The following is a 27,377-nucleotide window of genomic DNA, read 5'->3' on the forward strand; positions in this document are numbered from 1 at the left end:
GGCGGCGGCTAGAGAGGCCGGCGGCCGCAGGGAACGTGCACAGGGCGGGACCCGTGCCCCAGCCCTCGTAGCCATTTTAGGAGGAAACCCGGATTGCTCGCCTGGGGCGAGGCTTCAATTTCAATAACTTTATTAGTAACTTTATCCACAGAACAGCCCTACCGCCAGGGGCCCGGGGAGGAGGAAGCCTATCGCCAGAGGTGACTGGGACCGGGGCGCCCCCGGGCAGGGAGCGCGGGGATGCGCGGGAGTTCCCGCCTGCGGATTTCCTGGGCGGGGGGCGGCGAGGGGGCCTGGAGATTTGCGGGCGTTCCTGCGAGCCAGGGGGGACTGGGGGGGTCTCCCCGGAGCTCCGCTTCCATGGTGCCGGGATTCCCTTCCCAAGCGCAGGGGCGGGGCCGGAGGCGCCGCTGACGTGGTCGCTGGGGTGTTCCCCACCCGGTGTCGTTCCCCGCGACAGGTGGCCCCCGACTCGAGCTGCAGCCATGGGAAACACCACCAGCGACCGGGTGTCCGGGGAGCGGCACGGCGGCAAGGCTGCCCGCGCCGAAGGTGCTGGAGGCCATGCCCCGGGCAAGGAGCACAAGATCATGGTGGGGAGCACCGACGACCCCAGCGTCTTCAGCCTGCCCGACTCCAAGGTAGGCGTCCGCACGCCCCCGGTTGTGGGCGACGCTGCGGCGGGCTTGGTTTCCCGGCTCCTCCTCCCTTGCTTGGCTTTCTCATCGCAGCGAACTGGGTTACGGTTTTTTGAATTAAAGGGATTTTCCGGGGATGGAGGTGTTGGATGTTAATTCCTCTTGCGGCGCTGCCTCAAAATAGGAGAAAGAGGCGAAGTTCTTGTTTTCCTGATGTTCTGACTAATCTGTTGCCCACATTTTTAGGGTGGGAACAGTAGACACCTTATTCGTACCCCGTTCTCCTAACGCGCCCAGCTGCGCTCTTCTAAAGAGTTGCTGAATTTATAGGTTGTAAGCCCTGGTGGTAAACTTCAGAAGGTAGTTTGCCTGAGGCGCTGGCTGTAGGTGGCAGTTTCTCACATTTGTCCAGAGGTGACTAAAATAATTTCTTTTTCCTGAAAATTTATATGTATTTCAGTATCATTTTTGCCCTTACAGGATCGTTTTCCCCTTTGACATAGCTGTGAGCAGCGACCGCTTGCTTACTTGAATACTTGCTCCTAGTCTTGAGGATTAATGAAGGACATCATTTTGGTGGGCTGCTCAATTTTTGTCCCATGCTTGATAGTCGTGGTGGTTGAGTCTGTGCTGCTTTCACGCCCAGCTGCTTCTCCCGTGGGAGAGCAAATGATTCCAGGATTTCTACACTTCTCGGTGGTTACTTCAAAATGTTGCCGTGGCTGAAAACAACGACCCACAGATGCCCTGAAGACCTTGCTCTCCATTTCAAGGACTTTCAAGACTATGGCAATTTGTGTTCACTGGACAGAAAAGACAGATGGAGCTGACAGCAATGTGATTACCATCCTAATGTTTCTTATCACTTTTAGAGCTGTCAGCATTAAATACATTTAATTCCTCCATTGTAGGCTGACTGGGGTGAAACTGAAAAATGGAGGGATTGAGGAGATTGGGGTGTGTTTGATGTTTCTTATCACTTCATTACTTCCCACTAAACTGAGACATTAGAAGAGTAGATAATTATTTGCCACATTCGTAGCACATGAAATTTGAATTCCATGGTTTGTTTATTTTCTTGGCTCCTAACTTAGAACGTGATCACAGAGAGAGAAGTGAAAGTGATCAAAAGGAACATTTCTCGGGGTTTCTTCTCCATTCCTTTCTTCCTTCTTCTACTTCAGGAAGTCTTCCTCATCATTTGGGCTGTCTACCCAGCCATCTGAATTTAGTTCTTCAAAGCTTTCTGAAGGTGATCTGCCTCATTGTATTTTTACCCTTCTCCTACATTGATGACTCAGGATTTAAGACAGAGTATTCGTCAAACTGTGACTTGCAGTAATTGGTGTCCTGAGTAAAAGTCAGGTTGCTCTGTCTGAACGGGACCTATTTTGGATCATTCTTTCCCTCATCTCAGTCTTGCCATTTGTGAAATAAGAAAATTGGTGCAGATAATTCTTAAAGTCTTATTCAAATCTGAAAATTTATAGCTTCCAATCTATCTTCTTTCTCTTCCCTCAATATTTTATTTAAACATCTTCAAACTGTAGTTCTAATTCTTGTTTTGCCTCTTGTCCTAGGGGTTTTGCTGACTATTTAGCTTGGAGTAAACAATCTTTCTGCTACTCAGCTGTGTTCAGAAATGACATGTCATAATCAGAAGGGCTTTCCTCCAAAGCTAGGCATATTAATAGTTTATAGCTTTCAAATTCTAAACTGAAAATCCTAAGTCATAACAGTGACTAATAGAAACAGTGACAGTGGGGCCCACATTGCTTCCAATGCTAGCCTTCATCAGTGGACTAGTTCAAAGGTTCTCAGTCCTATTTGCACATTAGAATCACCTGGGATTTGTTTATTTTATGGAAAATTGGAAACATTTACAAAGTAGAGAGAACAGTATAATGAACTCTATGTACCTGTCACCCAGATTAAACAACGATCAAATCATGAATGAACATGTATCATCTATATCCCAATCCATGGCTCCCCACTCCAATTATTTTGAAGCAAATTCCAGACATTATGTTAAATATTATTTTATCTGTAACATTTTAGGATGTACTTCTAAAGATGATGTTTTGGGGTTTTTTTTTTTTTTTTCTGTGTTTATTTTAACATAATCACAGTATTATCATCTGGGAGGCTTTTCAAAAATAGATTTTGGGGGGGGGGTTCTGTGTTTATTTTAACATAATCACAGTATTATCATCTGGGAGGCTTTTCAAAAATAGATTCCTAAACCCTATATCTGAATCAGAATTTGAGGGTTATTCTTAGGCATATGTGAAAAGTCCTGTAATTCTAATGTAGCCAGTCAGGCAAGAGTGCATTGCCTTGAGAATATGGAGACCAAGCTTTTCTCTTAAGCCAATTCTTTATATAATGTGAAAGTGTCTTCAATTCTTTCTCCATTTACTTTGGATTTTGCTGCTACTGATGTCTCATACTGTAGTTTTGAAGAATAATTGAGAGACAGTAGGGAAGGCAAACTACCTCAATCATTTTGAAAAGAAAGCGCAAATGAATAAGTCTTCTTGTTTGTTTTTAACTCACATTATTTTATTTGGCAATATTTTCACTTAATACTGTACTTTCTTATTTACCTATTTACCAAAGTCACAAGCTAATTTAAAGCAGGGGTCAGCAAACTTTTTCTGTAAATGGTCAGATAAATATTTTAAATTTTGTGGACTATACAGTCTCTGTCACAACTACTCATTTCTGCCATGGTAGCATGAAAGCAGCTGTAAAAGGTAAACAAATAAGCGTAACTATTTTCCAATAAAACTTTATAAAAGCATCTGACCCATTGGCTGTAGTTTGCCAACTCCTGGTCTAAAGGATGGTGAGGAAAAGAAACTAAGTAAGGAGTTAATTTTTTCAGAATCTTACAAACCTTCTTTGATAATGGAACTGCTCTTGTTAAAGGAAGCTGTGTTTTTGATCTCTTTCTCTGAGGATCCAGTATTTTCATCCCTACTCCTAAAATAATTATTATAACCTGGCATAGATAAGCAAGTAAGATTTTATAACCACTTCTCAACTTTTAAGAAATCATTGATCTGGTTTTTGAATTTTTAATGTCCCTTATGTTTGTAACCTATTACCTAAAATAGAGTTTATGAATTACGTATGGATTTTGTTATCTCTAACTTTGATTACAGCTGATAATTGAGAGTTGTTCGTATTTGCCTGTGGAAAAATATATGGCTAACTTATCTTTTATACCATACTTTATTTTCACATTTTTCTTTTAAGAGGCACTCAGAAGCGTATTATAATCGCTTGCCTTTGAGTCAATCTGGTAATAGGAAGTTAGGGTTTTTTAAATTTTTTTATTTTTTTTTAAGGGAGGTCCTAAGGCTCTGAGCAAGTGAGTAATGTACGCAGACTCAGCAGTTAGGCTGTGATTTAGTCAGCACTTAAGCATAAGCCATTTGACCATTTTTAGTCCTACATGGTTCTGTTTCTGTAGTTTGTTCAAAATCTGATTTAGTTGCTAATTTTAGGGCTTATGTCCTTAGCCCAAGCCTAAGCACCTCTCTTTACCCTAGGGAGGAGAGTGACCTTTTAAGAATTCTTGGGTCACAACTTATTCTAGGGATGACCTACTCCTTCTTACAGCTCCCTGGGGACAAGGAATTTGTATCATGGCAGCAGGATTTGGAGGACTCTGTAAAGCCCACACAACAGGCCCGGCCCACTGTTATCCGCTGGTCTGAAGGAGGCAAGGAGGTCTTCATCTCTGGGTCCTTCAACAATTGGAGCGCCAAGATTCCACTGATTAAGAGGTGAAGACAAGTGACTTGGTTGGGTCTTCAGGGTCCAGGAATAGAGACCTGATTTCCCTTCTCAAAAGAGAGACCAGGCTGGTTTACTTTTCTGTGCCTGCTAAGGACTCTGTTTAGAACAGGCTGGTTTACTTTTCTGTGACCACTTACCATATCTGTGACTTATTTTTAAACTTCATTGCAAGTCAGAGATGTTTTTCCATTTAGACTATCACTGCCTCAGAGGGACTTACAACAGCTTTGTGGGTGCATTCTTTAGGACTGTGTTATACAAGTCCTTTCCATGCTGGTGGGAAGTTTTCTGTAACTGGCTGAGTCCTATTGCTCTGATTTCTGCACTAAAAGCAAAAGACATGTAAAGTTCTAGATAGCAATGTTATTTGTTGCATGCAAAGGAATAATGCATGGTAGATCATTTCCCAGAAAAGGCTCACCAAAATATGGAAAGAGTACCTTGAGGCACTTCTGTATCCTGAACCTACCTGTTATCTTATTTATACTTGTGAGGAATCTATTCTGCGAGCAAAATAGTTGTACTAAGGTGAATCATTTTGGGAGATTAATGTCTTCATTATTCTTTTACAGATATTGGTTAGGAATTAAAGTTGTTGGGACGGGTTTGCAAATACATGTCTAAGGTGATATAGAAAAGGAGAATGGATTTATAAATTATTTTTTATGTCAAGGGATAAAGTGGCTTAGGAATATGGGAGATCATTGGTATGATACTACAATTGCCACTTGGTTTTTACATTCTGTCTTCTAAAGGGAATTTGCTGTTTGACTTTCTGTTTTCTTCTATAGCCATAATGACTTTGTTGCCATCCTGGACCTCCCTGAGGGAGAGCACCAATACAAGTTCTTTGTGGATGGACAGTGGGTTCATGATCCCTCAGAGGTAAGGCCTTGATCTCTGAGGGTAGTCACTGACTTAGCAGATTCTCATTTTATCCATCATTGCTGTCAGGATTGATGGGCAGCAGCTCCCTAACACTGAATTTTTCTCTTGATAAAAGATGGAGTATGATCATTTTTAACTTTTACAAAAAGAATTAGGGTTGAAGTAAGGGTTGGATGGAAGAGACAGATTTGAAAAGGGGATTCAGTAATTTTTTCTATTCTCTGTTTCAGCCTGTGGTTACCAGTCAGCTTGGCACGATTAACAATTTGATCCATGTCAAGAAATCTGATTTTGAGGTGTTTGATGCTTTAAAGCTGGATTCTATGGAGAGCTCTGAGACATCTTGTCGAGGTAATTTTATAGTATTTGCTCTTTCTTGCTATCTTTCTTATAATGCTTGTTCCTTCTGAATCCTATATATATTTCCTTTTTTTTTTTTTTTTTTTTTTTTTTTTTTTTTTCGTGTCCGGCAACGGATAGCAACCCTCAGTGTCGTCCCCGCACCGGACCAGGACCAGCAACGGGATCGCAACCCTCGGCGTTGCCCCCGCGCCTCGCTCAGCCAGTGAGCGGGAACTGGTCTGTATGTGGGATCCGAACCCTCGGCGGGAGCGCCGCCGCACTTCCCAAGCGGCGCACTATAGCAGTGCGCCACCGGGCCAGCCCATGAATCCTATATATATTTCTAATGTAAACATTTAGTTTACCTTCTTTGGGCAAAAAACCTCTCAGTCTGGTGTATTCTATTTCAAATTTTTTTAACCAGAATCTGCACTAAGACATTTGTTTTGCATTGCAAACACACACACACACACACACACACACACACCAGTAACACAGGCCTCATGGTACAATATTTGCCTTTATTACGTGTGTGATGCACTCTCTTTTCTATTTTATCTTTTTTTTTTCATATTTCTTTTAATCTTTTATTATTGTATATATACCTCTTCCCCAATGTTCATTGCAGCACTCTTCACAATAGCCAAGAGCTGGAATCAGCCCAAATGTCCATCATCAGATGAGTGGATATGGAAAATGTGGTATATCTACACAATGGAATACTACTCAGCTATAAAAACGAATGAAATACTGCTATTTTATCTTTTGTAATCCACTAATGGGCTACAGCCTGTAGTTTGAAAAGCTATTTTTAGTAATATTTCAGGTTTTCCATTGACCTTTGGTGGTATCACCCAGTGGAGACTAGAGGTGTCTGCTTTGTCTTGTTAAGCTGCTTCAGCTTAATCTTGCCAGTTTGAGAACTCAGATGGCATTTCTACAGTTTTATGAGGCCCTAAAAGTGTGGCAGTCCTTGGGGGAAAAGGAGTTTAAAAAAAAACAAAACCCACAATTGTTTTGTACGTAATTTAAATTTTGCAAGGATTTGGTTAAAAGAAAAAAATTCCTTGGTAGAGGAAAAGACCTGTACATTTTTGTTTCCTTATTATTTTTTCCAAGGACTTCATCTCTACTTACATTTGCTATAGAACCAGAAGAATGTTTTGTTAACCACAATCATAATTACTGTTTTGTTACTATATTTTATTTTCTTTTGTTACTTTATAGTAAGAGCTATGACTGTCTAAAGAACTGTGCACTATATTACAGATGAGCACACTTCTCTCTTGTGAGTTCAAAACCTGACTCTGCTAAGTAATTTTGCTGTCATGGACAAGTTCCTCAACATTTGAGATTTTGAGTTCCTAACAGTAAAATCAGATGCTTAGACTGTCAGTGATTATCAGCTGAGGAGGTGCAGTTCTTTAAGTGGAGCATATTAGAATCTCAGAGCACAAGGGTGGCTTGTGCAGTTTTTAAAAGAATTATCAATAGTATAATAATTACCTGTTTAGGAAAATTTTAAAAATATTATTCATTATATAAGCTCAGAGAGTTAAGCTGGACATTCTTCTTGACTGGAGGCTGGGCAGTGATTTTAAAAGGTTTAAAAATACTGAATTAAATTATGAGGCTACTTTTTACTAAATTTTTGCATTATATGATTCTGGCAAAGCAACCAATGACTAATAGACATGTAATCATAAATTATAAAGAGAGATTAGCATACCTTTGATATTTCTGTCTTCCCTTTTTCACCCAGTGTCCCAGTCCACTGAAGTAAGGCTTAAAATACATTTTATTAGGAATCTTCAGATGATGGGTTTTAGCCTGCACTCATTTAACATCTAGCTGTGTGTGTGACTTTGGGCAAATCATTTAACAAATTAGTATTTATTTTTATCTGGCAAAAAGGAAATAAAAACTGTTCTATGTTCTTATCAAGGATGTTTTGTTGATCACGTGACAAAATAACCAAAAGTACTTTGAAAAGTTTCAAGTTCTACATATTTTTAAGATATTGTTTAATATCATAGTACTATCGTTACTTTTTTCCTCTTGCTGCATATATTTAGCTGAAACCTGAGTTCTTATAGCAAACTATTATCAAAATCTTTTTTACGGGGCCAGCCCGGTGGCGCACTGCTACAGTGCGCCACTTTTGGGAAGTGTGGCGGCGCTCCCGCCGAGGGTTCGGATCCCACATACAGACCGGCCGCTCACTGGCTGAGCGAGGTGTGGGAGCAACACCGAGGGTTGCGATCCCGTTGCCGGTCCCGGGCCGGTACGGGCGCGACACTGAGGGTTGCGATCCATTGCCCGTCACGAAAAAAAAAGACAAAAAGGAAAAAAAAAAATCTTTTTTACGAGAGTATAAAAACATTTTTTTAATTAAAAAAGTGATATCATAATATAGTTCTTTTCATTTTTGTATTTTTCCTTCTGTTCTTGTCTGCATACATTTTTTTGAGATATAATTTACATACCATAAAGTTTACCCTTTTAAAGTGTACAATTCATTAATTTTTAGTATATTCAGAGTTGTGCAGCCATCACTATCTAACTCCAGAGTGTGTTAATCACCCTAAAAAGAAATCCTGTACCCATTAGCAATTTCCATTCCCTCATCCCCTCAACTCCTGGCAACCACAAATCTACTTTCTGTTTTTTTGGATTTCAGTATTCTAGACATTTCATCTAAATAGAATCATATAATATGTGGTCTTTTGTGTCTGGCTTTAATTCAGCATGTTTTTAGGGTTAACCCATGTTATATGTAACATGTATCATACTTTGCTTTTTTTATGGCTGAATAGAATTCCATTGTATGGGCATACCATTTTGTTTATTCATTCATTAGTTGATAGACGTTTGGATTGTTTCCACCCTTTGGCTATTATGAATAGTGCTGTTATAAAAATTCCTGTACAAGTTTTTGTGTGGACATGTTTTCATTTCTCTTGGGTATATATCCAGGAGTCTAATTGCTGAGTCATAGGGTAACTTTATGTTTAACTTTTTGAGGAACTTCCAACTTTTCCAAAGTGGCTGAACTATTTTACATTACTGCTAGCAATGGGGATAGTATGAAGGTTCCAGTTTCTCCACATCTTTGCAAACACTCGTTTTGGTCTGTCTTTTTGATTATAGCCATCCTAGTATGAAGTGGTGTCTTATTGTGGTTTTGATTTGCATTTCTCTAATGACTACTGTGTACATTTTGTTGTTCTTGCTGCAATCATTGTGAAATAGGGCAAAGATTATTAATTTTCTTTTATGGATGAGGAAACTGACCATAGTGAAGGGATTTGTCCAAGTTCTTACAACTGATAAATGGCGTAGCTCCTCCTTGAGCCTGGGTCTTTGACCCCTCATCTCTTCTTCTGTCCCCCAAATCATGTTGCCATTTTGAAGAACTTCATGGCTTGTGTCCAGGATGACTTGGATTTTTCCTTTGGTAACCATACAGTTGTAGACCCAACATGTCACAAGTTTATGATCTATGACTTCTATCATATTTAATATTAACTGCCATGTATTGCTAGATTTTTCCATGCGTTCTTGTGGAATATACTAAAAAGCAAATGTACCTCACAGGGCCTGGTTTTCCAAAGTCTTGCAGTTTCAAATATTGACCTTGCGGAGGACTGGAAATTTTCCTCAGGCTATAAGTCTCTGGTGTAAGATAAAGAATTGTGGCACAGCAAGGTTGCTGGCTCAAAGACAGATTAGTTACTGACTGACATCTAAGTTGCTGGAAAATTGCTAGAGGGTGAAAGAATGTTTGCTAAAATCAAGCTTTTGTTAATTGCCTTACTGGAATGTCATCTGGCTTGTTTTACTGAAAGTTACCAGCCTGTGCTGTTAAACTGTAACCCCACCTATGTCTCTTCCTGTAACTTCCTGGTCTGGAAAGTAAATGCAGGAAGAGAACCTCAATTCGGCGTTAATTTCCCAAGAAAGGGTTGCCTCTTGCTGGAGGGTCCCAGGGAAGTTAACCACTTCGGGGCTTCTCACTGCTGTGAAGAGATGTGCTTTGAGTAATCCTTTGCATCTCCGTCACCCAGGGGAAGTGGGGTGACAAATCTGTGGGGGGTGAAGCAACACAAAGCAACACATTCTTACTAATTCTTCAATTTTCCCTCATATTTGCATAAATATCTTTCAGACCTTTCCAGCTCACCCCCAGGGCCTTATGGTCAAGAAATGTATGTGTTTCGATCTGAGGAGAGATTCAAATCTCCACCCATCCTTCCTCCTCACCTACTCCAAGTTATTCTTAACAAGGACACTAATATTTCTGTGAGTATCCTGAGAGTATTGCTGGGACATCTGTGGGTCTCTAGTACCATTCAGGCCAAAGTTCAGTAATTCTAGAGGTTTGGGATTATTGTAAAGATATATTGAGTTTATAAAACATATACAACATATCAGTGACATTACAGAGTTTTTTTCCAGGCTGAGTTGTGGCTTCTTCAAGTGCTGATAACAAAATTTAAAGTTATCTCCTGGTCTTAATAAAATCAGGACCATCTATGAATTGCTAGAACCAATTTCTGGGACTTCTATTCCAATACAAGATAAGGAGTACTTATTATTGGGGATATACAAAATAATTATAAAAAGTTTTTTTTGCATGCAACTTATATTTCTATTCAGTCTAATAATAAATAATGTTAATAATTCTAAGATTGTTTTTGCCTCTTAACACAAATCTTCCATATGTGTCATGCGCAAGATTTTTGTTTTAGCCCTACTAAGGAAGATTAGTAGATTTTGAGGCTTAGGGTTTCTGCCTTGGACTGAGAATTTTTCTGATTTTTTGTAATGTGAATGTATTTTTAAAATATACTAAGGTGGGTGCATTATTTAAAAGAGATAATGTGTTTTAGTTTAGAGTTTCTCCATAGTCTCAAAGAGCTCTGAGGAAGAATAAACTGTCATCTGTCTGTGCATCTGATCCTGTTTAGTGATTTTTTTTCTTTCTTAGTGTGACCCAGCCTTACTCCCTGAGCCCAACCATGTTATGCTGAACCATCTTTATGCATTGTCCATTAAGGTAAGTGATGGCCTTGACTCTTCCCAGAACTCCACAAAATGAGAGGACAAGGGTGACAGATGTTCTCCAGTGATTACTTACTATGCTGTTTCATTGAAACTGAAGCTGGGAGTAATGCTCAAATTGTAGAACTTTCTTTTTTAACTAGTGGGTTGTCTGTTTTTAAATCTCAGTCTCTATATCTGTGTTCTGGCTAGCTCAATTGCCCTGTGATTGGATGGACTTTTTTGCTTCCCAGTTTCTTTTTGGGTGGATAGAACCTTTATACCACTTAAGTTTGAGTTCATAGCAGCAGTTTTCATTTGCAGAAAAGCAGGGTTAGCTTCCAGTTCAAAGAATGTTTAAATGTGATATTAAGCCTTCTATTTTTTTAAATGTGGAATCGAGCTACTATCAGGTGTCTCATTCATATATACCCAAGGGCTTGCATCTTTCCTATACATTAGGTAAAGGAGAAATGTGACAAGATCTGCCCTGTCCCCTCCAACTCTAGAGTCCTCCTTGGTTTTTGTGCTGCTTCAGTTTCTGGGTTGAAAATGTCTGTTCTGTTCTGTTTTGTCATGTCTTTGTGGTTTGGCTATTGGAATAAAGTTACATAGCTCTGTGGTTATCAAACTAGGCTGATCAGGAAGTTTGTGAACATACAGATTTAGCAGCTCCTTCCCCAGAGATTCTGAATAAGTGCATCGAGGATGGGCCCCAGTAATTTTTTTTTAAGCTGCTTATATTCCTTAGATGTGCAGCTAGATTAGGGAAATCACTGATACAGCTGACTTTAACAGATTATGTGGTAATATATAAAATTTAAGAATATAGTATTAATTTTTATAATAACCTTGTGAGATAAGTATTATTTTTAACCCCTGTCTTATAGATAAAGAAACTAAGGCTCAGAGAAGGTCAATTGCCAGTAAGTACCAGACACAGGCTGGAGGTTCAGTCCTCTTATCCTAATTCTGTGTTCTTGGCCGTACAGCAGCTTTCCTATATATCATTGTACCGGGTCTTTCAAAGTAGATCGTTCTCTCACCTGCTTCTCATTTCTATGAAACCTTTCTTGGAATTGAATTTTTTTATCTGCCTTGTCTCCGTTTATCAGCATACTCTGGTCACAAAATGTTAACCTGAGAAGCATTCATTGTGGATAATACGGTACAGGGGAAAGTAGGAAGATACGCTGGTTTCTAAATTGGATTTCCTCGGGTTCTTTGGAATCTGGTTGAATTTTGCGTCCTATAGCTGCTCCTTGGCTGTCAGCTGATGCCCACAGGCCTGTTATCTCTTCCTACGGTACATCTGTGATCTGTAACAAAGCTTGGGAAATGGTACCTCTTACTCTGTTCCTACTGGTTCTGACCCAGGTGAAGGTCTTGGTTATATTGGTTCAGCTTGGCTTTGACCCATTCATGGTTCTCTCATATTGTTTAGGCTGTTTGGGATTGATCCATTGGATTGAGTGTCTTTCTAAGGAGGATCTAGGGGTCCACTGTGTTTAAGGATAGAGGGGGATTCCTAGTTTCCCTGTGGATCAGAGAGGACTTTTTGAATTCATCTCTGCTATTACATGGAAATTAGACCTGCTTCGAGGCTTGGAAATGGTTTTTTAGAAGGATCATTTCCCTTTTTTCTCATTGCATTTAAGACTTCCTTTTAGAAATGGATGCCAGGATATATTTCTTTATTTTTTTCTTTACTAGTTTTAAGCCCAATATTAGAATTTAAAATGGGGAAGAAAGTGAGGAAGGAGACTAAATATTTCTTCAGTACCTTTTATGTGTCAGGGACTGACTGTGCCAGATATTCTCATGTGATCATCAGAGCCACCTTAATGATAGGTGTTATCCTTTGTAATGATGAGAAAAATAAAATTAGAGACATTAAGTAGATTACCCAATGCCACAGATAGAATAATGATAGGAGTCAGGATTGGAACTGAAGCTGATTTGACCCCCAAAGCAACCTCTTTCTATTCTGTCAAACTGTCTCTGTCCAAAGTGAGTGACTGTGAAGGACTGATGGCTGGGGAGAACTGCCTACTGCTTGAACTCATGAGTTAGCTGCATATGTTGTTTTCCCTTGCAGGACAGTGTGATGGTCCTTAGTGCAACCCATCGCTACAAGAAGAAGTATGTCACTACTCTGCTGTACAAGCCCATCTGAAGGGATCCCTTCTTGCCTCCAAGGATTCAGGAGAAGTATCTTTCTTGCCTTTCTGGACTAAACCAGTCTTATCTGAGACTGGAAGGCTGATTTGCTTTGAGGCTGATATGTGTGTTTCAGAGCCTCTGAGTAGGATGCTCTGCTTTTGCAATTGATTGCAGATGAGAGCTTTATGAGTTTGTGGAATTTATTTTAAGAAAAAAATATATATATATATACATATAAGACGAAGGTTAATGGAAGCCTCCTAACTCCAGCTAGATGTATTCTCTCTGCCTGTGGGTACTCACAAAGACCTGTTTTAGGCTGTTGCAGTATATATATATATACATATAAGACGAAGGTTAATGGAAGCCTCCTAACCCCAGCTAGATGTATTCTCTCTGCCTGTGGGTACTCACAAAGACCTGTTTTAGGCTGTTGCAGGAATAACTATACAGGAAACTTTTTTCCTAAAATGAAAGAGCAGCAAACTCTTAGGATCCTTGTTGGGCAGAGACTCACTGCTACCTTGGCTTTCCAAGGGATGGACTTGTGCTAGACTGCTGCCTTCATACAGCTGCCTCATTGCAGGGGCAGCTTTTTTTTTGCATGGTTTCTGTATTCCCAGAATATGTGACACAATCTGTGATTTTTATATGATACTAGATACCCCACAAGAATACTTTTTTCCTCTCTTTCACATTCTTCCTTTAATAGCCTCCTTCAGATCCCATACCTCACCCCTCTCTAACATGAAACTCAATGGGTAAGTGACCCTTCTGAAGAGTTGTGTGAGACCTGTCCCACTTCAGAGACTAAGGCTGCCAGTAGATCTCCTTTTCAGCCTAGCACAGGCCCAGGTCATTTTGTTACTGCTTGTTTTAACTTCTACTAAAAAAAATATCACTCAGCATTATAAGAAAGGCAGCATGCAGAAGATCTACTTTTTTGTTTCAGTTTGGTGCCATAGCTTAGGCCATACTGGCACATACCCACAGGTTTCCCACTTGGGCTGGCCCTGCTTCCATCTTTTCTTTCTCAGAACAGATGGCACTGAAGGTAGGAGTGGAACCAGGGAAAACTTTCATGTCTTTCATTCTTGAAGGATTTTTATGTGCCTGCATTTTTCTTTAATGAAAAAAAAAACCCTTTCATTGGTCTTACGAGATTGTATTAGAGAAATTCAAGCTCTTGATAAATGGTTCTTAAGATTTTCTTTTCTAGACTAGCCCTCTACAGTCTTACACTAATATGGCCCACGTTGTGCACATTATTACACTAAACACTGCTCTAAATATAAGTACATTCAGGCTCATTTGATGCATCTGAAGGGTTCCCTCAACCTAAAAATTTGTCAGGCCAAGAAGCAAGAAAGCATCCCTGCAGTTCCCAACGACGAAAAGTATTGCTCTTTGCACTAAGTGTTAACAAGATCATTCTGCCTCTTCTTTTTAAAAGTGTTTGATGATTAAAGGGGTCACTGATTTCCATTTATGTACTGAAAAGTAGCTATTCAATCAACTCTTGGGATTCAGAGATAAAACACTTTTTTCCAAGTATCTGTGGCTCTTCCATTTTACAAATAAATGGAAGTTAAACATTCGGCACTGAAGGAGGCCAACCTGTTGATGATTAAGAGACTCCTTGACTGCTAGCATGAGCCCAGTCACATTGAGAGGGAACCTACAGGTCAGTTTAGCTACCTCCTGTCTTTCCTAGACAAAGCTACCAACACAGTTATCTCGGCTATGTAGACCTCTTGACCCAAGTGTGAGGCAATAAGTTGTGGCATTGTTGTGTAGCTGGGAATACAAATTATTAAGTGCTTTGGTAGTTAATTGCAGAGAGTAAATATTGCTTTAGCCTTCCAAGGCCATCTTCTGTAGCAAAAGGCTTTTGTGGAGGACCTTTTATGGTCCCAATCACTTTTAAGTGCTTTGGTAGTTAATTGCAGAGAGTAAATATTGCTTTAGCCATCCAAGGCCATCTTCTGTAGCAAAAGGCTTTTGTGGAGGACCTTTTATGGTCCCAATCACTTTTTGAATGGTGTGCCATTTAAAAAATGTAGGCCAAATCCTGTTACAACCAACTGTCAGGATCTACGTAGTTTTCAATTGTACTAGAATTTTGTTTTCATCTAATACCCATTAAATAAGAGGGCCACTTAGGAGGATTCAAAATCTTGGTTATTACATGGAAGATTTTGTTGTACTCATTTTTTGTCAACAGTGTTGAAATGTAATTATCTATGTGTCCATGTGTTAAAATTTTTACTCCACTCAGATGTAGAGTGGGGCAGGAACAGAGATCTCTTCAATTTTTCTCAAGCCAAAGGCTTCTGTGATTTGGGTCTGGCTTTATGACAGTAGGTTTTGGTACTGGTGACCTTCAGATCTTTCTAATCCTAATCTGGAAATGAGCAGATAATGTCAGTTTCCCAAGTTAGGTAATCTTTTAGCCAGATATGAAATGGGAGCCTACCTACCAGCTGGTACGGAGGGGATGAGTAAGAGGATGTGGGTGATGACTCATTCACTGCTGTCCCGTTTCAATACTGCTCAGACTAGGATACTTCAAAAAGTTTGTGGGAAAAATAAGAAGATAATATGGATCTTTCCATGAACTTCTTGAAATACCCTTGTACATGGCCCTGAGAAGCCCTATCTCTTTCTGTCCCCAAGAAACTGTTTGGGAGGGAGGAAGGTAGCCCAAGTACAATTCACTAATCCTTTTGTATTGGTTAGTTAAAAAGGTAGTTTATTTCCTGCAGAAGACAGTTTGACAGTTTGAAAATGAGTAAAGGCAAACAAAACTTTTTTAGACTTTTTTTTTTTGCCTATAGGAATTTCACAGAGTCAAAGTTGGCAGAATAAGAAAAAAGCTCTTCAGGAGGGCTGACCCTTAAAGAACTGCAATATGGTTTTAAGGTTGTGGGGGAAAAGAAAGAAGAATGACTGAGCTGAGGAGTGATATTAGGAAAATAAAGGCTTAAGTAACCCAGAACTGAAAATATCCTCTTTTTAAAAAAATTAAATCAGACATAACATAGTGGTGTCCTTGGATTTCATTGTATAAAACTTAGCTGTATGTCAAAATCTTTCCTTTGCCTCTTGTTCCTATTCCCTTCCCTTTCCTCTCTATTCTGCCTCAAGTTCCTTTGTTAGGCCAACTTTATCAGAGTCTCAAGTCAAACATTACCTACAGTACATAGATTAGTCATCTTGCTGGTATGGAGAACTTCCATACCATGGTTATTAGCTTGCTTTAAGCTTAGAGTTGAATGGCATCTAACCATTGTAGGCAGCACCCGTAAATGGCATACCTAACCTCAGTTGTGTTGGCTTTTTTAACATATGCTTGTATGGCGGAGAAACTCTGTAAAAGAAGAATCCAAGAGAAGTTTCTGAGAGGATCCTATAAACCTAGGCCCACTCACTTTCCTCCAGTTATTTCATGTCTCTTGTAGAACTAATGGATTTGAGATAAACCTTTGAGAAGTGTCAGTATTCCATGTATGCTGCTAAAGTGAAATTAAGATTGGAGAGAAGTGATACCTCCAGACTGGGAGGTATTTATATTAATCTGGAATATAAATGAAGGAGATGTACTAATGATAGGATTCCCTGCTTTTAATTGGGGAAATAGGGCTTTTAAAATTTTGACCTCAACTAAAACATGATATGCAATAGTCTATGTTTGTATGCGTTTGAAATACATTCTTTCTCAGAGATTTCTGCTTCTTCATGCTCTAGTGATTTGGGGGCATGGGCTTAAGAGCAGGTATACAGTTCGTTCCTACATTATTCTGACTTATCTATAAAGTCAGATTTTTGCTTTCTTCTACCAGAGGCTGCTGACTCCAGTTGCTCATGGGGTGGAGGACCTGGGAGGTATAAGGGTCTTTCAAAACTCTATGGATCTAGGCATTTATGTCTCTATAAGTGCCAGTCACAGTTGGAGATTGAAAGACTGATTTCTGCAACGAACCGACACTTTTGGAGTAAAAAGCCAAGTCTTTTTTAAGTTATAAGGAAAAAGAAGAAAAAGAAAAATTCAAGTCTCTTACTTCTGGAATCCAATTCTTAGCAATGGAATCTCTCCAGGATTCTAATTTAGGCTTTGTCTTCGTTTGCTTTTCTCAGTTGTGCTTTGAAGTGAATAAGCTTCGTTAAAAATTAAATTTTTTTATTAGTTCCAACATTAGTTGGAATTCACTTGAATTAATTGTGAGTAGCACAGTACTTTTGCAGTAAGATTGGTGTGATAATAAATACTATGGATTTTGTAGGTGTCAGGTTAGTTAAGGGATACCAACATTAAGTGTTATATTAGGGATTGATCATCTTATTTCTTTTTTATTCCCCTCTACAGCTTATGATTGTAGGATAGTCAAAGCTCACTGTTGTTGACTAGTTCTAATCCCTGTACTGGGTCCCCCTATATGAGACTTGTCTGAAGTTTGGTAAATTGGAGGGTGATGGTTGGTATTACTTTGAAGCATTTTGAATGAGTGCAGCTTTATGTCTGTCGTAAAAGGGGAATATAATAAGACTACAATTTGAAGGGAATTAAATATGTGAGAGTCCTCTTTTAAATGGTGCTTTTTGTAACCTTCAGTGCTGAGATACAGAGCTGCTTTTCAGTTTTTCACAAAAAAATGGTGTACAAGTATGGATTTTAAAGCTTTTCTCTAAATGTAATGTGTCACTGGACTCTGACATGCCTGAAAATTATATGATGTAACACATCCAGAAATGTGGGTTTTTTTCCATAAAGCTGTTTAATAAAAGTATTATACAGCAATAAATTTGAGTTATTTACTGAATACTGATTATATTATCAAGATCTATGTGCCTTCGTAATCTCAGGACCTAAAGAATGTAAATTGTCAGACAGGTACCTTTGAATAAAGGGAGAAGTCATAGGTATAGGGGACACATGTAATGTCCTTCTGTTACTTTTCCTTTTCTGTTTGTTCCAGACTATGCCAGCATTAACTACAGAAATGCAAGCCCAATCAGTAATTTGACTTTTGGCATTTTCTTTGAACTGACCGTACATTTAGCTATTATCCTGTGCTGGACTAGCTGGGATCTTAGACCAGTGATTCTCATCAGTGTCTGCACATTCATATCACCTGTGGAGATTCTATAAACATATTGATGCCCAGTCTACTATCTTGACCATAATTAAATGGAAATTTCTTGTGTGGGGTCCAGGCATCTGTATTTTTTTAAGTTCCCCAGATGATTCAAGAGTACATACAGACTTGAAGACCACTGTCCTGGACCCTCTGTATATCTCTTTCTCTGTCATATGCTTCATTATATATGAAAACAGATTGTATACTACATTTCAACAGCAAGTTCCTTTTCTCAGATGGCTTTGTTCAAGGCCATGATTGTAATATGATAGTTTTTATTTTCCACCCCTTTATTTCATAGGGTTTTTACATAGCTGGACTCTGGACTTCCTTGTCCAACAACAACAAAGCTCTCTTATGTTTGCTGCTCTGACGATTCAACTGAGTTGAACTTTCTTAAGGGAGAAAAAAGAATGACAATGTGGAGAGACCAGAGTGTGAGAAGAATAGGGGAGTGGATGAGGGGTGGAGATGTAAGACAGTAGGACATGTAAGGTAGAACTGTGATAGTAGAAATGGACCAGAACCGTTAACCTCCAACCTTAATAGCAGATCCAGAGATTGCCTGCAGTCTAGAGGTGGAGAGTGGTTGACATGATGTAGACTCAGACCCTGGAAGAATGGTCTCCTGAGACTTGATTTACCCTTCCACCTAAAATAACTAATAATCCAGAGAAGATATATGAAACATCAGTTTTTGGACATTGTCTTAATTTGTTTTGTGCTGCCATGACAGAATATCTGAGACTGGGTAGTTCTTAAAAACAGACTTATTTCTTACAGTTCTAGAGGTTGGGAAGTACAAAATTGAGGGACTGGCATCTGCGAGGACCTTCATGCTGTGTCATCCCATGGCAGAAGGCAGAAGGGCAAGAGATATGACATGATGTAACACCATGGTTAAGGGTTTGGATCCCTGTATCAGCCAGCTGCCAAAAAAAGAGAGAGAGATACAACATGGAAAGCACTTGACCTGCAGTTGCTGGCTTGGAATATGGAAAAAGGATCATGAACTAAAGAATGTGAGTAGCCTCTAGGAGCTGGAAAAGGCAAGGAAATGGATTCTTTCCTGTAGCCTTCAGGAATGAACACAGTTTTATTTTAGCCCAGTGAGACCTATTTTGGACTTACAAGCTACAGAGTATAAAATAATAAATTTGTGTTGTTTTAAGCCACTGAGTTCGTTGTAATTTGTCACAGCAGCAAAAGGAAACTGATGCAACACTGCTGTGGTCTCACCTAATATCTTAAATGCAAGAGTTATAAGGATCAAATTGTTTCCAAGTAACTTAACTGCATTCCAGAACAAAGCTCAAGAATATTTATAGGAAAACAAAAATATCCAGCACCAAACAAGACAAAATTCGCCATGTCTAACATCCAATAAAAAATTGAGGCATTCAAAGAAATAGGAAAATCAATCCATAATGAGAAAAAAAATTCAATGGAAATTGACTCAGAAGTGACAGGATAAAAATAGACAATGGACATTGAAGCAGTTATAATTTTATTCCGTATGTATCTTCAAAAAGCTGGAGTAAAGATTGAACATGTTAAGTAGTGACACGTGATATATTTTTAGAGATATAGATATATGAAAGACCCAAATTAAATTTTAGAGATGATAAAACTACAAATCATGAGAGGAAAAATATGCTGAATGGGATAAACGTTAGATTAGACATTGTAGAAGAAATTACACTCGAAGACATAAGAATAGGAACTACACAAAATGAAGCAGTGAAAAAAGACTTAAAAATGAACAGCACATCAGTGAATTGTGGAAAAAGTTCAAGTGGCATAATAACTGGTGCTATGGTTTGAATGTGTGTCCCTCCAAAATTCATGTTTAAACTTAATCTCCAGCGTGACAGTATTAAAGAGGGGCCTTTTAGGAGATTAGGTTATGAGGGCTCCTTCCAGTCTGTGGTATTTTGTTATAGAAGCACAAATAGACTAAGACAGTTGGAGGTAGGAGATGGGATAGAACATATCTTTGAAGAAATACTTGTAGTGGCCAAAATTTCCCCAAATTTGATGAAAACTATAAAGCCACAGATCCAAGAAGCTCAACGAACCTCAAACACAGGAAACATAAGAAAAACTAGGCAAATCATAGTTAAATCTCTCAAAACCTGTTGTAAAAAGAAAATTGTAAAAGCAGCCAGAGGAACAACTATTAGTTATGTACAAAGAAACAAAGACGGGGATGACAGATTTGTCATCAGAACGGCTGTGAGTTAGAACACAGTGGAGCAACATCTTTAAAGTACTGAAAGAAAAAAAACCCCTGAAACCTAGAATTATTTACCCATTGAAAATATGTTTCAAAAAATGAATGTGAAATAAGGACTTTGCAGTGGAGCAACATCTTTAAAGTACTGAAAGAAAAAAAAACCCCTGCAACCTAGAATTATTTACCCATTGAAAATATGTTTCAAAAAATGAATGTGAAATAAGGACTTTTTTTTTTTTTTTTTTTTTTGGAATATTAAAAGCTGAGAGTGACTTCCACTTCTGGGAAGATGGGATAGACATACTTTTCCCTATTTCCCCCACTAAGTACAACTAAAAACCTGGACATTATATATGCAATAAATGTAACGAGCCTGAAAAATGAAGAGAAAAAGGCAACTGACCAAGGACCTAAGGACCCAAGGAATGACACAGTGGTGAGTTCCCTGTTCTCTTTAGTCCATGGACCAGAAAAGGGCCAGCCTAGCAAGTCACAGAAGCCATGTAGGAATGATTAATGAGGCACTCTACTCCTCCCAGCATGGGGGTGGTATCAGTAGAGACTAATACAGAGCTGAACCTCCCACCTTTACCCAGAAGTAACACCTCCCCACTTGCCTGTCAGTGAGGCCTATTGGGGAACCTGGACCTATACCCAAGCACCTCCTGGCAGTAATGAGGCAACACCATCACTTCCCCTGCTGGGGAGTGTCAGAGGAAGGGAGTGTCAGAGGAAGCTAGTTAAAACAGGTGTAAATAAGATCTAGAGTCTCATGACACAATGCCTCAAATTTCTAGGTTTCAATACAAAAATCACCAGTTTGAATGAGAAAAGACACCTAATACATGACAACAAATTGACATAGATATTAAAATCATCTGACAAGGATTTTAAAGCAAACACCATAAGCTTGCTTCAATGAGCAATTGCTAACATTCATATGAAAAAATAAGTCTCATCCAATAAATGAAAAATCTCAGCAAAGAAATAAAAGATATGAAAAAGAACCAAAAGGAAATTTTAGAATTGAGAAATACAATATCCAAAATAAAATCTCAGTAGAGTGGCTCAACAGCAGAATAAAGGAAACAGTAAAGAATCAGTGAACTGGAAAATAGAACAATAGAAATTATCTAATATGAACAAAAGAGAAAAAGAAACTGAAGAAATGAACAGAGCCTCAGAGAACCATGGGTCCATAAGAAAAGATCGAACATTCCTGTCATCAGAATCCTGGAAGGAGAGAAAAAAGACAGCGAGGCTTAAAAATTACTCCAAGAAACAATGGCTGAAAACTTCCCAATTTTGGCAAAAGACATAATCTTACAGATTCAAGAAGTTAAGCAAACCCCAAACAGGATAAACCCAAAGAAATAGGCACCAAGACACATCATAGTCAAACTTCTGATAAGAAAAAATATCTTGAAAGCAGTGAGAGAGAAATGGCACTTTACCTACAGAGGAGAAACAGCTTGAATGACAATGGATTTCTCATCAGAAACCATGAAGGCCGGAAGGAAATGGCGTGGCATTTTTCAAATCCTAAAAGAAAACAACTGTCAACCCAGAACTATATAGCCAGTGAAAATATCACTACATTCTACAAATTTTGGTATATTATGTTTTCATTTTCATTTAGTTCAAAATATTTTCTAATTTTCCTTCTGATTTCTTCTTTGATCCATGGGTTATTTAGAAGTGTTATATTTAGTTTCTAAGAATTCAAGGATTTTCCATATATCTTCTATTATTGATTTCTAATTTAATTCCATTGTGGTTATAAAACATATTGTGTATAACTTTAATCCTTTTAGATTTATTGAGACTTCTTTAATGGCCCAAAGTATGGTCTAACTTGCTAAATATCCCATGTGCACTTGAAAAGAATATGTGTTGTGCTTTTCTGCCTGGACTTTTCTATAAATGTCAATTAGGAATTTTGGTTGATAGTTTTGTTCAAGTCTTCTATTTCCCACTGATAGTCTACTTGTTTTACCAATTCTTTTTGCTAAAATCTCTATGATTGTAGATTTGTCTATTTCTTGCAGTTCTATCAGTTTTGCTTTGTGAATTTTAAAACTCTGTTATCCAGTGTCTAAACATTTAGGATTTTTATGGGCCCTTAATAAATTGATCCCATTATTGGTTTATAATGATCCTCTTAAACCTTATTAATATTTTTTGGTCTGAAATCTACTTTGTTAGATATTAATATAGTCACTGCAGCCTTTTTTGAATTAGTGTAAGCATGGTATATCTTTTTCCATCCTTACACTTTAAATCTATATGTCTGTGTTTAAAGTGGGTTTCTATAAATTCAGTGCAGTCATAATAATAATTTAAAAAGCACTGCAGATTTTTGGAGAAATGGAGAAACTAATTCTAAGTCTTCTATGGAAATTCAAAGGACAGAGAATAACTGAATCAACTTTGAAAAAAAAAGAACAAAGTTGGAGGACTAACACTACTGGATTTTAAGACTAATTATGAAACTGTAGTGATCAAGATAATGTGCTATTTGTCTAAAGATAGACAAATAGATCAGTGAGACGTAATAGAGAGTTCAGGAATAGAGGCATGCGTCTATGGTCAGCTGATTTTCAACAAAGGTTCCAAGGTAATTCAATGGAAAAGGATAATCTATTCAACAAATGGTACTGGAACAATGGTACAGCAATACAGCAAAAACAAAAGCAAAGGAAACCTAATTCTTTCCTCACACCATATATAAAAATTTACTCAAGACTTTTTATAGACCTTATTTTGCTAAAACTATAAAATTTCAGAGAAAATTTTGTGACTCTGGGTTTGATAAAGATTTCCTGTTACACTTTCCTCTGTGGAACTGAGACAGAGAAAAGAGAAAGAATTTGCTCAAAGTACCATCAATGAGGCCTGGAGGGACTGCCACCCATCAGGGGAGCAGCAGCCCCGATCCAAAGTCAGCCTTTCTTTTTTTTTTTCTTTTTTTTTTTTGTCTTTTGTCTTTTTCCGTGTCCGGGACTGGCAATGGGATCGCAACCCTCGGTGTTGCTCCCGTGCCTCGCTCAGCCAGTGAGCGGGAACCGGTCTGTATGTGGGATCCGAACCCTCGGGCGGGAGCGCCGCCGCGCTTCCCAAGCGGCGCACTATCCAGTGCGCCACCGGGCCGGCCCCCAGCCTTTCTTTTTATTGACAAGACAAGGAAGTTTCACAAGGAAAATCAGTTGATTCAATCATCAGAGAAGAACATAAGGACATAGGCAATGTTATGAAAGTTGTCCATGGCTAAGTATAGCTTAACAATGGAAACTAGTAATATCAGTAAATTAAAGTGACATTCCAAAGTACAATTAGTAAAGAGCTAAATTGGTCAAACTGGCTCATTATCTAAAGTATGACCTCTCCTTAAAAAAAAGTTACACTCTTATGATAAAATCTAAATACAATTATCTCTAAAGTTTCCCCCAACAGACAGCTTGTCCCTAGCAAACATTTTTTCCACAACTTTCCCTTCAGCAATTCTTAAAATCTCTTAACAGGATCGGTATGACAACCACCTGTCATCTCTAAAATAATTAAAGTATACAATCCCATACCTAACCAGTGATTAAGAGTTGATCAGATGGGCTTTGGTCACGCTATCTATGGGCTGTGGCCCCCTATCCGAGGGCTTTTGCCCCATACATGCATTTACCTAAAAACCTTATTCTAAAATCAAATGAGAATCAAGGTTTCTAACCCACTACAATTTTTTTTAAGATTTCTTAAATATGACAAAAAAAGCACAAACTATGAAAAAAGATCAACAAATTGGACTTAATAAAATTAAAACTTTTGTCCTTAATAAGATATTTTTATGAAAATGAAAAGGCAAGTTACAGACTGGGAGAAAGCGTTTGCCAAAGATACAAGTGTATTTGACAAAGTTCCTTTAGCTAGAATATATAAAGATCTCTTGCAACTAAATGATAAGAATATAAATAACACAAATAAGAATGGGCAAAAGATTTGAACAAACGCTTTACCAATGAAAGTATACTAATGGGAAATAAGCACTTGGAAAGATGCTAAACATCATTATTCATATAACCATAACCATGCTACAAATCTTGTTTATTTTGGTACACAAGCTCACTATTAAGAAATAAGAGCCATGCTTCACCTATAGAAATGATGCTACAATGTCCCCTCTGGAAATTGGCCTCTTACCTGGCTTATGGAATCCCAGACTTAGAGGGAGTAGATGTCCCTTCCCATTGGCCAGCAACATTGACATATATGAGTGTCTAAGGGAAAGAAAAGCCATACAGTCTTAGATGCAGCAGGTAAATCCTGGTAGAGGTAGACAGGATGATTCTGAGTTTTTTATCTTAGTAAAGCTGATAAGAGAATTAAATACTGCTTGCATCTCAAAAAATAAATTACAGCCCTAAAGGCTTTACAAAGCTTCCAGAAAGAAGTTAACTCTTACGCCTTAGTATCTAGTTATGTTAACTACACATTAACAAGGATATTAATGTGCATTAACCAACACTTCTTTTTACAGCTGTGTAAATAAAACTTGTCAGATAAAAAAATTCAAAATAATTATATTGAAAATTGCTAGTTTCGGGTAAATGAAGCCATGATTTAGGGTTAGAAATTTGACTACAGGGAGAAACTAGGGTGGTAAAACCGACACTGCCCTGTTACCACTAATGGATAAGCATGTAAACCATACCCTGCTGTCAAGATAATAAACACACTTAAAAACTGAGGTAGACAAAAAAGAACAGCTCCTGTCCCCCAAAATAAATGAAAACTTCAACATTTCTTGTAAGTCTGGACTCTCTAGCACAAACTACCTTATTATTCCTTCCACACTTACTAGCTACTGTAAAGTACAACTTTCCCTCTTCCATCTTTTCTTTGAGGATACTACATGAATTATATGATGTATATATAACATGTATGTTGTGTGGATTCCTTTCTTATTCAGTATGTTATACGTTATAGTTTTTTTGGTTTTTTTTTTTCCTTTTTTGTCTTTTTTTTTACTGACCGGTAACAGGATCGCAACCCTCGGTGTCACGCCCGTACCGGGGACCGGCAACGGGATCGCAACCCTCGGTGTTGCGCCCGCACTGCGCTCAGCCAGTGAGCGGGAACCAGTCTCCACATGGGATCTGAACCCTCGGCAGGAGCGCCACCACGCTCCCAAGCAGCGCACTCTCCAGTGTGCCACCGGACCGGCCCTAATTATTGTAGTTTTTGATGCTCCAATGGTCCCAAATTTGACTAGGGGAACCTCAAGTTAGCTTCCGTGAGGTTAGCTTCCACTGTGCATTTTTCCTCTGTATTCCCACCCAGGCTGTCTTGTCATGGCCCCATATAAGAGGTAGAAACCAGGAAATCTGGTTAAAAAAAAAAAAAAGTCACTTTGTGAGTGGAGTCTCTTGTGAGCTGGGCACGTTGGAGCAGCTCGGTGTAACCAGGGCCTGTGACCACCTCAGACCAGGGCTGAGCTTGCTGGCAAGACAGTCCGCCACCCTGCACCCCTCAGCCAGTTGGTCTCACAGGGTCTGCCCTTGGAGGATGAGGAGAGTCTTGAGATGTTGATTGAGTGACGAGTTTTTATCATAGCTGGGTCACCTCTCGGCACTGACTTTCAATTAGGACATGGTAGGATGTCTGAGGTGGCAGAGACAGAAAATTGAAGACTGCAAAGAGTTGAACAGTAGATTATATGTGCTTTGACAGAAATTTCTGTGAGAATATCCCCAGAAGCCCTCCAAGCAGAATTCTGGCACGTGTCTGGTGACCTGCCTGTGACAAAGAGAAGGAAGGCGGCAAAATGAAGCCTTCTGTGTGTCATAATGTGCTCCTGTGAGATATCTCGACATTCTACTCATCTTTTTCTTCTATAAGGAAAGACAGGCATCCTGCTAGATCTGCTTCATAACGATGTCCCTTCAGTCCTCACCTTGGCCATGGGTGATCCATGTAAAACTACACACAGCTCGTTGTGCAGTGACTGGACACAAAGCCACATGCAGAAATGTGGCCAGGTACGGCTGAGGTTGATTGGAAAGAGGAAGGGACAAAGGAATGACAGGGCCATGAAGACAACAGTGTTTGTTTGAATGAAGGAACCAGAAGCTGCAGCCAGTCAGGGGTGATGGTGATTGAGAGTCCTGAGGTGCTGACTGTACAGCATCATGAGTACAAGTGCCACTGAGTGTTCACTGTCATTTGGTTAATTTTATGTTATGTGAGTTTTAGCTCAACACATTTTAAAAAGAGAGAAAATGAGGATCAAGCAACAATTGCAGTCAATAATTTACTGTTCTCTACTTGTTTTGTAAATATGGCGCAACATGCGCCTGCTGTGTAAATTCCTGCCCTTCTCCTGGCCCAAGTTAGCTCTTAGTTCTCCCAGCTAAGCTGCCCCATGTCAGAAATTCATGCACCTTCCTATCTGCCTGCCCCACACAGAACCCCCCTTACCTGAGCTTCTCAGCAAGTATCTGCTTCTCTGCCAGCTCCTCCTCCTCAAACTGCAGCTTCTTCCTCAGCACAAACTCAAGGATGTCTCTGAACTCTTCACACTCTGAGAAGAGACAGACACACCTGCCTCACTGGAAAGCTGGACATGCTGCCTGGTCACTGCCGGCCTCTATGGGGGGATTCCACATCTTATTTCTCGACCTCCCAACTACATGGCCGTTATCTCGAAGATGAGGAAAGAGGAACTCCAAGGCACAAAAAGTAACTTGGCAAAGTAATTCAACTTATTTTGCAGAGCTAGAATTCTCATCTCCTGAGGTCTGCCTCTGAATCGCACACCATGTTATAAGGCCCTGCAGGGCCGGCCCGGTGGCGCACTCGGTAGAATGCAGCGCTTGGGAGCGCGGCGCTGCTCCCGCTGAGGGTTCGGATCCCATATAGAGACCGGTCCGCTCACTGGTTGAGCGCGGTGTGGGCGCAACACCAAGGGTTGTGATCCCATTACTGGTCATGAAAAAAGACAAAAAAAGGGGAAAAAAAAAAGGCCCTGCTGGGCCGGCCCGGTGGCGCACTGCTACAGTGCGCTGCTTGGGAGTGTGGCGGGGGGGCCCGCCCCGGGGTCGGGGCCCCCATACAGACCCGGTCCCCCCCACC

The 27,377-nt window shown here is 39.4% G+C and overlaps 2 protein-coding genes across 2 annotated transcripts in view; one reads left to right on the forward strand and one right to left on the reverse strand.

Moving 5' to 3' along the window:
* NBPF7 (neuroblastoma breakpoint family, member 7) overlaps positions 1 to 27,377 on the reverse strand; it is a 56,772-nt gene that overhangs the window by 23,806 nt on the left and 5,589 nt on the right. The window contains 3 exon segments of the mRNA XM_008583028.1: positions 163 to 735; positions 24,447 to 24,523; positions 26,724 to 26,826. Coding sequence (XP_008581250.1) covers positions 163 to 735; positions 24,447 to 24,523; positions 26,724 to 26,826 — 753 coding nt within the window.
* Positions 139 to 13,185, forward strand: PRKAB2 (protein kinase, AMP-activated, beta 2 non-catalytic subunit). Its single transcript, XM_008583024.1, has 8 exons — positions 139 to 200; positions 461 to 641; positions 4,266 to 4,432; positions 5,237 to 5,330; positions 5,564 to 5,684; positions 9,844 to 9,977; positions 10,666 to 10,734; positions 12,817 to 13,185. Exons 2-8 carry the CDS (start codon positions 486 to 488, stop codon positions 12,892 to 12,894), a joined length of 819 nt encoding a protein of 272 aa, XP_008581246.1. The 5' UTR covers positions 139 to 200; positions 461 to 485; the 3' UTR covers positions 12,895 to 13,185.

This window comes from Galeopterus variegatus, unplaced genomic scaffold (genome assembly GCF_000696425.1).
Source record: "Galeopterus variegatus unplaced genomic scaffold, G_variegatus-3.0.2 Scaffold2798, whole genome shotgun sequence".
In the NCBI taxonomy this organism is placed as follows: Eukaryota; Metazoa; Chordata; class Mammalia; order Dermoptera; family Cynocephalidae; genus Galeopterus; species Galeopterus variegatus.